The sequence below is a fragment of the Protopterus annectens genome, chromosome 13.part0 (genome assembly GCF_019279795.1).
Source record: "Protopterus annectens isolate FY-2018-M chromosome 13.part0, PAN1.0, whole genome shotgun sequence".
Lineage (NCBI taxonomy): Eukaryota > Metazoa > Chordata > Ceratodontiformes > Protopteridae > Protopterus > Protopterus annectens.
Genome location: NC_056747.1, coordinates 936422955 through 936438724, shown reverse-complemented (window position 1 = coordinate 936438724; position 15770 = coordinate 936422955). Strand labels below are relative to the sequence as shown.

The 15770-nt window shown below is 44.0% G+C and overlaps 1 protein-coding gene across 1 annotated transcript in view; it reads left to right on the top strand.

Moving 5' to 3' along the window:
• RETREG3 (reticulophagy regulator family member 3) overlaps positions 1-15770 on the top strand; it is a 552961-nt gene that overhangs the window by 85013 nt on the left and 452178 nt on the right. The window contains exon 3 of the mRNA XM_044054705.1: positions 248-278. Coding sequence (XP_043910640.1) covers positions 248-278 — 31 coding nt within the window. The remainder of the gene's footprint in view (positions 1-247; positions 279-15770) is intronic.

The following is a 15770-nucleotide window of genomic DNA, read 5'->3' as shown; positions in this document are numbered from 1 at the left end:
GTCTAGTCTTACAGCATAATAAATAATAAAGTTGCTTGCTTTCTCATACTGTTGATTCATTGTAATGTGTTGGACACAGGGAGTGAAAGCATAGCTAAGGGATATTTATTATTTTTAAGAACTGGCTGCTTATAGTGGAGAAGTAATTAACTGGTTAAGTTTGAAAAATGTGAAGTTTTAATGTTGACAAAAGAATCCTTTGTTTGCTTTTAGCCCTACTGTAATTTGTGCCACTGTTCTTTTTCAGTGTATCGGCCACTTGAGTATGACAGTGAAAGGTATGAAGTCTAATTTTTAATGCTTGTTCTTTACTTATTGAAGAGAAAACATTTCATGTTTGTTACACAGTGTTTAAAATATTAGAACATTTACCTTTTCATTTTTCTTGTGTTAATCAGAAGTTTGCATATCATACATTTGAATATTTTAGCTGAAGGCATTAGTTTCTGCTCATGTATACCCCACAAATGTCCTTGTAGCATAAGCTCACTATTTTAAATAAGCAAAATTTTTATTTAGGCAGATTGTTGTGGCTATAAAAGTTTGGCTAATGTGTCTTCTTTTTTTACCAGTATCTGTGGCCCCTTGTGTTAAAGCAAGTCTGTATCTTGCTTTTGTACATTTGTATACATAGCACACACTAGTGGATATACAAGCATGTTTGTACAAATGACATTTGTTTGTTGAGCTTGCATCCGGGACAGTCACTGTAACAGTAAACTATACCAGATGATGATCTCACAGGAATTGAGTACCTGTGATCTAGTCTGATTTTTTAAAACATTTTCATTTCTCAAAAAAAAAAAACACACAGTGGGCCATGGAGGAAAACAAAAGATCAGGAGAAAGTAAGAGTCCCATTCCAGCATATCAAAAGAACACAGACAAGTTGCATGTTATTAATGAAGAGTAACATTTGTATGAAATCACCTATATATTGTAACAGCAATCATTTTTAGTTCCATGTCTAGGCTTAGAATTTTTTTAAGACTTTTTTTTACATATAGACAACTAATGGAACATTCTTAGACATATCAAACTGTTTGTATTGACAGTTCACTGTTTATTTTAATTAGCTGACTTGAGCTCTCCTTTAGCATATTTTGCTCCTGGTAAGAATTGACACCACTCGAAACTGGAGTTTGAGGGCTCTCTGGTTTCATTTGAAATACTGAGTGCTGAAGGAGAAAGAGTGGTTACCCATTCAATGCTTGCTTGAAAAAAGAGATATACCAAAGCAGATGTTTTAGGCTTAAAGTTATCCTTTTACTATTTTCTGTAGCAAGTCTGTGTACTCTTGAATTTCTAACATTTGAGGTAAGTAGCCATTTTGCTCATTTAACTTTTTTTGAAAATATCAGCTTGCGTGAGTTCAACGTAATTGTGTTGTCTTGCACCATGTTGGTGAAGAAGCATCTCCTGTAAGGATATGATATGCTTCCTTTTCTGATGTTAGTAATTTACTTATTAATTACTGTCTATTTCTTGGAATTTTACAAACATGCTCAAGGAGTTGGTTGGTTATAGTAATTTGTGTATTTATTACCTAAAATATGTATTAGCTACAATTAGGAGATTTGGGCGACTTTCTAAAAGTGTTTTCGCATTGTACATAAAATGAGGACACGTGTCCAAATTCCATTTATAGGTTTTCATCATCTTCACTGCTGCTCTCCTTTATGCTTTTCAGGAAGATATGACACAGGTGAGCTGTTGTGTAAAATCCCCTGAGTGTAGCCATGTGTTATTTGAAGCTTCTTAAATAAAACTGAGAGCAAGATCTTTGAAGAAGTGATAATATGTAGGTTTGTTACAATTGCATCACATCTATAGTAGAGATAGTTTCTTATTAAACTGAAAATATGTTGGGAAGGTCTGCGCTGGTGGCATAGAGGAATAAAGCCCTGACTACAGCCCATGTAACCAGAGTTAGGCTAGTAGTTTGGGCACTTGATACAGATGGGGAGAATGGACTTGTCTATTTGGGGGGGGGACATTGGCTCCTGCCCAGCTTGCAGCATTGTTTCAGTGGATGAGCTTTGGCTGGACAGTAGAGGTTTGTAGGGAGACAGTGCGGGTAAGATGTGGACATGGCTACCAAAGGCAGTGACAGTAGCCCTTTTTGATGCATTCATGGAATTACCCATATCACCACAAGGGCTGTGTATGCCCCTCTGTTCTTTCACAAATGTCATATTAATGCCAGGGGCAGAGTTAGGCTGTAAATGAAAATGCTGTTATTGCTGGGATGCCTACAAGATCAAAAGCAGTCTCATGGCTTCCCGGATGGCATACAGTCCCCACTCCACCCCCGACAGCATGATGTCTGATTAAGGCAGTTGGCACAATGGTTAAGGTGTTTACCTCGTATACAAGATGTACAGGGTTTGATTCTCACCAAAGGAAATTGGTTAGACTTAAAATAGTCCACAAGGGCAGCTATCTTGGTACTTATTTATGAACCTATAAAGGGAAGCTTGATGATCAAAAATCACAGTGGGCAAAAATTTTATAAAATGTGTCGAGTAGAATTTGAACCTTTTTTAGATTCATGTAGGCATTTAATAGAATATGACCTGATGATGTCATTTTCATTTATTCCTCAACTGATGAGTCTCAGATCTGACCTTGGATCCAGCTCAGCTGCTTTTACCAGATTCATAGACCCAGCTGTCAAGCTTCTCCCTTAACCTATAATACCCTGTAGCCCTAGCATACCTCAGATCTTGTTTGCTGACATACCGTTCAAACATGGATCTTCTACTGTCAAGCTTTAGTGTGCAAGAGAAGTCTTTTTTTTGTGTTTTTCAGAATATTCTTCTACTGATTTTTATTACCATCCTCCCTTAACCTTTTCTTACAGTTCTTACAGTTTTCGTGTTACTTTCCATTAGCCTGACCATTGTCTTTGTATCCATTTAGGGGTAAGCCTTTAAGTGCCATTGTTGGTCCTCCTTTTTCTTCTCCTGTTTGCCTTTCCGTATTTTTCTCATTATCATTGTTGGTACCATCACTTTACTTTATTTTTCATGACTCTCTTTCTTTACTCCTTGTCAAGATGTCTGACAAGCCTATGGGCTTCAGAAAGTGCACTTCCTGTGGGCATAAGATCTCCAGTTCAGATGTCCATAGGGAGTGTGTTTATTGCCTGGGCACTGCCCATTTTAACACTCAGTGCCCTATTTGTGCAGGGTTTAATTTGAGGGCATTGAGTGATAGAAGGAATAAATTAGTTTTGATGTTTTTTTGTTTGCCTTCTTCCTCATTGTCTGCTGGGGCTTAACCCTCTGATAAAAAGTCTGATTGAGGGAAGTCTGACTCTGCTCCTAAGGAGTAAGACTCCAGGAAATGGTCCCCCAATTGTTTTCCCAAATCAGCTCCAACAACGGAGCCTCTGGCCAAAATTTAAAAATGGTCTGATCCGACTTTCTCGTATCCTGGCTCTTCAAAGGCTTTCACCTCAGACCCAGTCTCCACACTTTCCTCTGAAGCTGATATCTGCTCCATTTTCCTTTCCTACAGCAAAACACCAAGGAGACTGTCCAGACCAACTTCGACCAGGTCCTCCCTTAGGTTCTCCAGGAGCCTCTGTGAATCAGAGGTATTTAGAATGATGAGGAAGCTCCTCAGACCTTAGATACAGATGGTGGCGATCCTGTTTCTATCTCCCATTGGACCTGTCAGCTTGCAGTCCACCCAACCTCAAGTGATATCTATCTAATGGAGATTCAGGGTGCAACAACACAGGTTGCTTCAGCTCCAGAGCGGCTGGCTGCTGTTTCCCCCCAGACCTTTTGCCTGTGAGGTAGTTGAGAGGGCCTTCTCTTTACTGAAGGAGAAGATATCCATACCCCCTGATCCCATTAGTGTTCCTCTATCAGATTTGTGCTCTTAACATCTCAGGTCTGTACCGCTGAGACAGCCAACCCGATCAAGCCTTCAGTCAGTCCTTCCTCAGGACTCTAATATCACTTCCAATCCCTCACTAGACCATCCCACTGGTGAGGTCCCTTTGGAAGCGAAAGTGTTAGAGGTGATCCCTAGAATCCTCCCTGGAATCTTGTACCAAGGTCACTTACTTCAATGAAGAGGAAGTGTCACCTAGATCTCCTTCTGACAATGTCTCCTTTGGAGAGATTCTGGAATTTCTCAAGCAGAAATGTGGGTAGTTTTCCATACCCCCTGAGTACATCTTGGGTGGTCCTGCTGGCGGATGAGTTGACAGGTCTAATCTCATGCCATGCATGGAAGGAGTCTGATACCATGGAGCCTATCCCTAAGTGTCCAGATAAGTTTTTAGCTCCTTCAAAGGACAGAGCCCACTAGCACAAGAGTCATTTTAGATTCCACAGCAGTGGCAGCAGTCACTAAAACAGACCTCACGGAGCAGAGCTTATCTGTCCATCCCACTAACGGGGCGTCTCGGTCAGATTTGGCATGTGTGTTTATGCCTCAGAGGTCTTTCCCCTGCAGGTGCTGAATTACCTGGTGCACTTACCAGACTACAGAGAGATTTGATCAGGGAGCTATCTAAATCACTTTCTGGGTCCATATCTGTGTAGGAACAGAAGAAAGCTTCTTCACAACTGGCCACCCTTCAGTCCATTTCCAGCATATCCCTGAAGCTTTTAGCTCATGCAGGATATTTCATGGGTGGTGGGTTTGGACATAACCATGAAGAAACATGCCTGGATGCATCTGTGTGATATTGCAGAAGATTTCAAGTCTCTTTGTATATCTATGCTCCATTTGATGGATCATCCTTATTTGGCCATAAAGTGAAGGAAAAGCTATCCAGAAGTGAGCAAGATGGAAAGAGCTTGTCTGCCATTGGGATTCATTTCTCTTCTCCTCAGAGATCCTTCTCTCAGAATGACGACGTGGTAAGAAGATGTGGTTTCTACTCCTCAGAGATCCTTCTCTCAGAATGAGTGACATGGCAAGAAGATGTGGTTTCACAAGTCCCAAGGGCTTTTCTAAGACTCAGATGGATCTCCCCGGGGCAGAGGGGGGAACTGTAATGAAAGATGCCACTGTCGTGGCAGAGGTGGCATGCAGAACCAGGTTTTGGGGGATATATTCTTGGATAAACCCTACCGGTATTCCCGAAAGATTGCCCAGCTGCCATACTCTGGAGGCAGTCAGGGGAGCTTGTCTCTGCACCGAGAAGATTGGGCACCCATCACAAGAGATACTTTGGTACAGAGGATTATATCCAGAGGTTACTTCATACTATTTTTCCCAAATCCCCCTCAAAACTGAAAAAAAATCCTGATGTTCCACTCTGAGGAAAGCATCAGCCCTGGAAAAAAAAAAAAAAAAAAAAAAAGAGTCCTCTAAAAAGTCTCCGCAGACCAGTTAGGATCTGGAACCTACTTAAGATTCTTTTTAGTGCCAAAAAAGACAGGAGACCTGAGACTCATCCTGGATCTCAGCAGACTAAACCAGTACATGAAATATTCAAAGTTCTGGATGGTCATGGTTCAATCCAGTTTGCCCCTGCTGCAAAAGGACGATTGGATGTGCTCGATAGATCTTCAGGATGCATGCTATCACATCAAAATGAACATGTGCTTTAGAACATAGCAGCACTTCTGGTTGGGAGGTGGTCATTACCAGTTCAGAGCACTACCCTTTAGGCTCACCACAGTCCCCCAGGGTATTCACAAATGCATGTCGTTGGTAGCAGTTCACCTGAGACTGTTGGGATTCTGGGTGTTTCCTTAGCTAGACAACTGGCTCCTGACTGCTTCAGCCAGGTATCTACTTATAAGAGCAAGGGTCTACTTCTCCAGTTTTATTATTACTTGGGCATTATGGTTAACTACAGCAAGTCACAGCGCACACCTACACAGAATCTGGAGTTCATAGGTGCTCATCTAGAAACAGTCACTCAGATAGTGTCACTTCCTCCAACAAGAATACAAACCCTGCAGTTATGGAAGTGATCTTGCATTCTTCTCCCCCCCCCCCCAGCACGACTAGTCTTGCAAGCCTTAGGGTCCATGACAGCAGTAATTACTCTGGTCTCTGTCACTACAGTGGTCTGCTGTTCATCAGCCATTGTACGCACCAGTCAGAGTCACAAAAGTTTGCAAGAAACACATTCTTTGGCGGATCCATTCAGACAAAGTTTCTCGGGGCCATCCATTTGTTCTCCCTATACCAGTAGCCACCGTGACCCTGGACACCCCCCAGCTGGGGTGGGGGGGTGATATTTCTTTGGAAAGAGAGTCCAAGGTAAATGGCCCCAGAAGAATCCCATATGTACATCAATGTCCTTGAAATGAGAGCAGTCCTCCTAGCATTGCAGGCCATTCAAGATGCTCTCCCCTCTGGGATGATTGCAGTTCAAAAGGACAATATGTTGGTAGTATGGTACATCAACAAATGGAGGGAAACCAGATCTTATCCTTTGTGTTGAGAGACGGTGAGAGTGTGGTAATGGGCGATCTCTTCCAACCACTTTCTCATGGCAATGCACATAGCAGAGAAAGCCAGCGTACTTGCAGACAGACTAAGCACATCCTTTCTGATGCTTTACAAGTGGTCTCTCAGTATCAAAGTTGCGAAGAGAAGTTTACGTCGACTGAGCTAACCATGCTGAGATCTTTTCTGTTTGCCCCACAACTTCAAGTGCAGCATGTTCTTTGCTGTGATCCCTCCATTGGGAGAGTCACAGAGAGATGGCCTAGTCCACAATTGTTCTTCTGGTATCCTCTGTGCTTATCCTTCATTACCTCTAATTTACAAATTTCTACAGAATGCATTTTGGTTGAAGAGAACAGTTATTCTTATTAAAACCTTTTTGGCTTAATCAGGTTTGGTTTCCCATCATGTGGCCTCCTCTCCTGTGTCCACCTTGGAAACTGGACCCAAGCCCAGGCCTTCTTTCTCACCCATCAGGAATGACACATCTGGTTATCAACAGTCTCAAGTTGACTGCATGGTTTCTCCACTTCCAGTGATGGCTAGACAGTCCATGCTTTCTTCCCCAGTCCGCCGTATTCTGGTATCTTCTAAAAAGGTCTCTTCTAGGAAAATTGACTAAACTAAAAAGAAGAGATTTTCATTCTAGGTCCTCCAGAGAGACCTGGATCACTTCTCTGCACATGTGTCCACAGTTCTTGATTTTCTGGCCTCCATCTTCGCCAATGGGACAAGTTATTCAACTATCAGGGTTCATTTAGCGGCTAATTCCAATTTTCATTCAGGTGAAAATCACTCTTCTTTTGCTTCTTCAAAATTGTACAAAGCTTTTCTTAAAGCACATTTCTACTGAGGCCTCTAGTCAAGGATCCTACTCCACCGTGCAGTTTGACTCTCTTGCTGCAAGCTCCAACTCTGCCTCCATTTGAACCATCAGTGAAGATGGATTTTAAGTTCTTGTCCTGGAAAATGATTTTTCTGGTTGCTGTCACTTCCACTAGGTGAGTATCAGAGTTCCTGGCACTTTCCTCCAGATCTCCCTATTTTATTTTTCATAAGGATAGGGTTTCCCTATGCACGGAGCCATCTGTTTTACCTGAATTGGCTTTTGAATCCTACATTAATCAGTTTATCAGTCTACCTGTATTCTTCCCAAATTTTACAAAGAAGGGTGAATATATGCTGCACCTTTTGGCTGTACACTGACATCTTAGATTTTATCTTCACAGAACCAAATATTTCAGGAAAGCTGATCAATTATTTGTATATTTTACCAAGAACAAACTGGGGAAAGCAGTGTCTAAAGTGACTCTAGCTAAGTAGTTGCCAGTGTAGATCCTTTGTTTATAGAGAAAAGGGATGCCTTTGCCTAAGCCCCCAAAGCACATTCAGCAAGGTCCGTAGCCACTTCTTCTGCTTTGTGGTCATGGACGTCTATAGATGACATTTGTACCACTGCCACTTGGTTCAATGCTCATTACAAGTTAGATTTATTGTCCAGGAATAAGGCAGCATTTGGCTCCGCAGTACTCAGGAATATTCTTCCATGAGGACTACCCAAGGTTTATCTTGCTGGGGACTCTGTCCCATCAGTTAAGGAATGAATGAAAATGACATCACCAGATACAAAAGTTATGAACTCATCATAATGATGGATCTGTGTTGTCCATTTTCATTCTTCCTCAACTTCCTGCGCTCCACCCCCCCTTCCCTTTCTTTCTGGTGAGACCTAAGGGATGCTCCTTTTGGAACCTGATTGTTCTCTGAGCTCCAGCCTTCTTTTTCTATGTCTCGATCTTCTTTCTATAGCAGTTTGGCTTCATGCATCTGTTTTTTTGGGGCAGCAAACTCAGTCTGATGTATGCTAGGGTGATGGGGCATTATGGGTAAAGGGGGGGACTCCAGAGTTGGCTCCGTGAATTTGGTAAAAGCGGCAGAGTCAGATCTGGGATCGATCCATCACTTGAGGAAAACTGAAAGTCGACAACACAGATGCATCATTGTGGTGAGTACATAACATCTGATCTGAAGTTGTTGTCTTCATTTGATCTTCAACCTGTGGGTTACCAGATCCATCTCTGATCCGACTCTGCTGCATATCCAGCATCTGATCCGAGCTCAAAGCTCCTCCCCTTACCCATAATGCCCCTGTCACCTTCCTACCTTCAGATCTCGTTTGCTGTGCTGTAGTCTGCATTGCGATCTGTGCTGTCTGCTAAAACCTTGTGTAAGTGAATTTGTTTTTTTTGCTTATTTTTATCTATAGTTTTACTTTTCTTATTTCTTCTACCTCCCCTCGTGCTCTGTGCATCGGTTACTACAAAAAAAAAAAAACCTCTTCATGTCTCTCTCGCGTGTGCGTTCCCTGTGTGAGTGTGTTAAGCCTTGTGTTTGAGAGTATGTCTGAATCCCCCAAACCAGGCTTCCGAAAGTGCACAGAGTGTGGCCACAAGTTCTCCCCAGCTATAAAATAACCACAGTCCACGTAAGGCAAGATGATACAGCAATGAGAAACAGCAAAAAATAGAGTATACTAATTTATTATCCGCTTTCGTAACAAACTTCATCAGAATGAATCCATATAACAAAAGCTTTCTCTTAAATACTACAATGAAATCATGTGATTAATTAAACAGTTAAATAATAAACTTACCAAAACTAGTTAAAAACAACTTAATTTTAAAAACAACAGAAAACATCAGTTAATTTAACCTTTTATAATTAATACCGAAGTGAAATGAGAGTAAATTAAACTTCCAGCTTTGTTTATATTTAATCTACGCTGTTTTAAAAAACACTTAATGTTGATTGTCTCGTTGAGACCTGGGGCTGTATCAGATTTTAATTTGATTTGCCAATGTGTTTCCCTTTGCAAAAGATAATTTTTAAAATCACCATCCCTCATGTCCTTCTGACCTACTTCAAGTATGGAAAATAAGAATTTACTAAAGGATGGACAAATCAATGAATGTTTAAACAGGCCTTTAGATTTAATAGAATATAAATGTTCCCTAATTCGAATTTTGAGCTCCCTGGTGGTCATCCCTATGTAAAATGCAGTACAAGTTAAACATAGGGCGATGTAAATGACTCCACTGGTATTACAGTTTACATAACCTGGGACCTCCAAAGTCCTACTAAAGGTGCTAACTGAAATGTAGGGTCCTGTGGAAATAAAACGACAAATGTTACATTGATTACAAGTGTGCATACCCCTCTTATGGGACCCTAAATTAGAAATCATGTTCTGTTGAATTTCCAAAATCCGTTTTAGGTTAAGACCATTTTTTTGAACAAAAATAGGCTTTTCTCCCAAGGCATGGAAAATATCCTTGTTGCCCTTGATAATACCCCAGTTTTTCCTAATAATATTTTGGATATCCCGACAGTCTGAGCTCATCTCCAGGGAACAAATCAAATTAGCGTTCATCTTATTTTCAATGTCGTTCCTAGGGGAAAAATCCACTTCGTCATTTTTAAAATTTAACAGTGGAAAATATTTATTGTCCCTTTTGGACCAGATGTCCGCCCTAGCACTGTCAAGGATGGATTGATCATATCCCCTTTTTGATAAATAGGGAAGTTATAAAGGCAAATTCATTGGTCAAGTCCGCATCCTTAGAGGTCATGCGACTTGCTCGAATGAATTGCCCTCTAGGGATATTATTAGTTATATGCTTGGGGTGCCCACTTTTATAATGTAAATATCCGTTGTTAAATGTCATTTTCCGATAAATGCAACTGTGAAGTCTATTTTCATCAAAATCCCATTTAAGTGAAATGTCCAAAAAGTTAACATTCAACCCTACAGTACCCTTGGTAAATTTTAAGTAGTCCGAAAACAAATTGATATCTGTGTAAAAATCATTGACGGTACTGATGTCACCGTCAATTATAAAAAATAAATCATCCATAAATCGACAAAAAAACCGAATATTGTATTTGTCAGCCAAGGTGGGAAAAAATTGTTTTTCCCACCAAGACATAACCAAATTAGCAAATGCTGGTGCTGCTGAGGAGCCCATGGCTACCCCTCTTTTTTGCAGGTAATAAGTTTTCCCAAAAAGGAAAAAATTATTTTCCAAGGTAACTTCCAATAACCTGCACAAAAGGGAAACCATGTCATTGGTGAAATTGGGACAACTGGAGGTTAAAAAATTCCGAATAGCTTCAACTCCCTCATAATGGGGAATACAGGTAAAAAGCTGATGGGCCACACTCTGTGCATTGAATGTCTTGGGGCAGCCCATCTGGACACCTCCTGTTTCATCTGTGCCGGGTTTAATCCCCTGGCACTGATGGACAGGAGAAATAATCTAATTTTGAGAGGCCTACTTCTCCCTCCTACCACCGGGGCACAGGCCTCTTCTGCTTCAGTTTCTACTTCAGTCTCTGCCCCAGCCTCTGGGACTCAAACTCCTGCCAAGAGGTCCGGGGATAGACACAAGTCAGATAAGACAGACAAATCCACCAAGTCGAAGAATGGGGCCAGAAAGTGATCCCCGGCTCACTCTGCTTTGGCGGGCCTGCTGATTAAAGTTAGGTCGGCTCCAGGGATGAGTCTCCCCAGCTCGATTCCCCTTGGTTCTCCCCAGAGCCGGAGGAGCTTCAGACCCAGTCGCCAGCACAGGCTTTCCCTCACCACCCCACTAGGCCGGTGTCAGTGGCCGCCTCCTCTTCTCAATCTACCTGCAGCCTTTCTGAAATGGAGATGGATAGAATGATGTGTACATTTATCCGCACCCAGATACAGTTGGGAGGCTTGCCTGCCCCCTCTCCCTCCAGAGCTGGGAGCATGCCATCAGCAATTATCCTTATAGCTCCTTCTACGATCCGACCTCCAGTTTTGGACCACTGGATCTGAGGACACTCTGTGTCCAGGGGTTGGCTCTGATGGTACCTTGTACCTCGATGCTAGCTATGACCTTGAGCAGGTCGGATCTGACTAGCTTGGAGCTGGAGCCTCTGTGCTGGATCTGAGGGGATGGCGTCATCTCCGATCCTTTCAGAGCAGAGCCTTCCCTTTGGTATCTCGGCACGTGGAGGTTTGGCTCCGGCTCCCACGTCGGGTCAGACAGCTATGGCTCTGACCATTGTTCCTTCTCAGGAGACCCATTCCCCTTTGGGTTTTGATGTGGTGTAGAGGGTCCTCTCGATTCCATTGAGACCCTTGACAATAACTAGTCTTCAGAGTCCGTCCTGGCTTGTTCTGTTTCTGGCGTGGACCTGGCCATTCTACCATCTCAGGGACAGCCTGCTGCCTATTTGCCCCAGGGCAGTCCCTCTTGGGTGCAGCAAGACATTGGCGAGCCCTCCTCGGAGACCCCCCACTGAGGAGATCCCTTGCAAACATACATGCAAAAGGAGGCACTTGGGACCCCCCCCCTTAGAGTCCCCTCATGGAGGATTCCGATTTGGAGGAGGGGAAGGTTCCCTCCGGTCACCCCCAAGTATGTCTCCTTTGGAGACATCATGGAAATCCTATGCCAACGTGGGGGGGTTGTCTGCCCCAAAACCTAACTTGGTAGAATCTGTGTTCTTGAAGGCATTTGGCGTAGGACCCTCTACGTCCTGGGTGTCCCCTCCCGCAGATCTTTTGGTGGATCCTATTACATCTTGGGCGTGGAAGGAACCGGACACAGTGGACCCCATTCCCAAATGCCCTGACAAGGTTTTGAGTCCCCCTTCAGGACCCAGTGGACTAAGGGATCCCTGGTTGATGCCATGATGGTGGCGGCCACAACTAAGAAGGAGCTCAGTCAGGAGAGCTCCACAATCCACCCTCTCAACCAAGAGTCCAGGACAGTGGACCATTTTGGGGAAACTGGTGTATGCTTCAGCAACCTTCTCTGTGCGGGCGCTGAATTATACGGCACACATGTTTAGGCTGCAGCGAGACCTGGTCAAGGAGGCCGCTGAGTCTACCCCTCGGTCCATGTCTGTGGAGGACAAGAAAGTATTCTTCTCTTGTATGGCCACCCTGATTTCTATCGCTAACACCTCTATGCGTTTCCTCTCACAGGCTACCGAGGGCACAGCTAGAGCTACCAGTACAGGCGTTGCCATTAGGCACCATGCCTGGCTCCGGCTCTGTGGGTTTTCAGAACACTTCCAAGACATCTTTTGTGAATGTCTGATATGACTGTTCCTCCACTTTTGAGAAGTTGGTACGTGACAACTTACTCCAGAGTGAAAAGGACAGGAAGACTCTGTGTGCCGTTGAGATCTGCTTTTCGGCCCCTCATTGAACCTTCTCGAGGAATCGGCGGGGGGGCCAAGGAGATGTGGTTCCAAAAATCTCAGAGCTACACCCAGGACACTCAAGACTCTCATTTCCCCCATGGGCAGAAGGGGATTTGATAGACACTGCCCTGGAGGCATTAGGGGGTCCGAGGAATCAAGGATTTTATGAGCCTTTCTCCCAGCTGCTCTTCTTGGAGGCATTCGGGGGGACGCCTTTCGCTACACCTAATAGGGTAGAAGTCCATCACGGAAGATCATTGGGTGTTGCAGTTTATATCAATCCTCTTTCTCATGTCACCCCATCTACCCAGACACCTCCCGGACAGTCCATCCATGCAAAGGGAGGATGCTACACTAGAAATTGCAAAGCTGCTAGCAAAACAAGTCAAAGCTGCTAGCAAATGAGTCATCAAACCTGTCCCCCCAGACCAGTCTGGGTTAGGTATTTATTCCAGGTTCTTTTTGGTGCCAAAGAAGACTGGAGACTTGAGACCAATTCTGGATCTCTCCACCTTGAACCTGTCTGTGGCCAAGGCAAAATTCCGGATGGTCACCCAATGATCTTTCCTGTCCTTCCTAAAGGAGAACAATTGGATGTGCTCAGTCGACCTCCAGGATACATACTACCATATCAAAATGGGCAGCCACTCTCTGAGGTTCCTCTGCTTTGGCTGGGGGCCAATCATTATAAGTTCAGATTGTTCCCCTTTGGTCTCACCACAGCCCCCAAAGTGTTCACCAAAGTGATGGCAGTGGTAGCGGCTCATTTGAGACTTCAGAGCATACAGGTCTTCCCCTACTTGGATGATTGGCTCCTCACCATCCCTTCCAGGCATCAGCTCAGTCATGTGAGGGATTCCCTTCTTGTCTTAGCCCACTGGTTGGGCAGTACTATCAATCTCAACAAGTCGTCTCTGGCCCCGGTTGAAGTATTGGATTTCATTGGGGCTCGGGTGGACACAATTTAAACTAAAGTCTTTCTTATTATGGACAGGATTCAGTCTCTGAAGCTACACATCCTTTGCGTTCTCCAAGCTCAGACACCAACAGCGGAAATGGTTTTAAGGGAATTGGTGTCCATAGAGGCCATGATAAATCTTTTCCCATGGCACGCTTTTACATGAGAATTCTTTAATGGACCCTTGCGGTCCAATGGTCCGTGTTAGATCTCCCTTTGTCTCATCCTGTTCGAGTCTCTCTGGTGTGCAGGGACTCTTCTGTGGTGGATTCATTCGCCGGATCTGGCATGGGATCACTTCTTTCTTCTGCCCTTCCCCTCGACCGCAGTGACTATGGACACCTCCCTGCTGCGGGGGGAGCACTGCTCTGGAAGGACATTACAAGGCACGTGGTCCCACTACAAGACCAGATTGCATATCAATGTCCTGGAGATGAGGACAGTGCTTCTAGCAGACTCTCCATGCCCATCTTCCCTCACGGACGATTGCTATCCAGACAGACAATATGTCTTGTTGTCTGGTACATCAACAAACAGGGAAGAACCAGATCTTACCCTCTATGTTGTGGAGCCATGAGAGTGGGGAAGTGGGCGATCTCCACTCAACATTTTCTGGTGGCAACGCGTATTCCAGGGAGGTCCAGCATTCTAGCGGACAGACTCAGCAGGTCTACTCTGATGCCTTATGAGTGGTGTCTGAATTCTTCAGTAGAAAAACGGATCTTTCTCAAGTGGGGTCAGCCTTGCTACGATCTCTTCACCTCTCTTTTCTAAGCAAAATGCAGCTAGTTCTTCGCTCTGAACCCCCCAACAGGGAAGCCCCCAGAGACATTGTGATTCATGCCCCCCCCCCCCCGGTCTTCAGTATGCTTAGCTTCCACTTCCTTTGATTCCAAAATTCCTTCAGAAAGCTGGGGAGCTTAGTTATCCTCATTGCCCCATGCTGGCCTCGTCAGGTCTCGTTCCCCTCTCTGTTTTCTAATTTGGTGGCTCCACCATGGACATTGGATCCAGTTCCACATCATATTTCTCATCCATCAGGGATTCTCCATCCAGATCTGGGCGGTCTGAAGCTCATGGCTTGGCTGCTGCAGTTCCCATGATAGTTAGGACTCCAGGCTTATTTTCACTTGTCAAAAGGTTCCTGGTGGCCTCAAGTCTTCCTCCAGCAAATGGAAATGTTTTTCAATCTGGGCCTCGCAGCGTGCCTTAGATCCCTTCACTATGCCAATCTTGGCAGTTTTGGAATTTTTGGCAGGGATCTTCCAGCAAGGGGCCAGTTCCTCCACAGTCAGGGTCCAACTGTCAGTGATTTCCGATGTTCATGTCGGTGATAATATGGCTTCCTTAGCATCCTCTAAGATTAGCAAAGTCTTCCTAAAAGGCACCTTTCATCTTCAGCCGCCAGTGAAGGACCCTATGCCACCATGGGATCTTGCATAGGGCATCCTTTGGCCTCCACATCATTCTTCCTTGAGGGCCTCCCAGGTGTTTAGTAGCTGGGGACTCAGTCCAACAGGTTGAAGATCAAATGAAGACAGCAACTTCAGATAAAGAAGTTATATACTCACCGTAACTATCCATCTGAGTTGTTGTTCTTCATTTGTCTTCAACTGTCCCTCCCTTCTTCCCCCTACCTTGCACAGACTGGTGGTGGTCTAGCAAGTAGAGGATGTGGTCACCTCCAGGGTGCCTCTTACTCTTTTTTCTTCTTTGCTTAGGCAGACATTTGGTATGGAACAAGGGTTTGGGTTTGGTGTGAATGCTAAGTTGGGCAGCAAACTTGATCCGAAGGGAGGAAGGAGACAGAGGCATTATGGGTAGGGGGAGGAGCTTTGCACTCGGATCAGATGCTGGATATGCAGCCGAGTCAGATCCGGTAACCCACAGGTTGAAGACAAGTGAACAACTCGGACCGTTATGGTGAGTACATAACTTCTTTTTTTTTTCGTGAGTCACTGTGAAGACCCTGTGATATGAATAAGAGGAGGTCACTTTGCAATAATATTGCTAAAAAATTAAGTAAGGATTATCATGATACATTGTATGTAATTATGTATAGAGTGTAATTACTGGGATGTTTATTAATTTTGAAGTGAACTAACTTGATCTCTGACTATTTTAATTCCAGAGTTGTTGC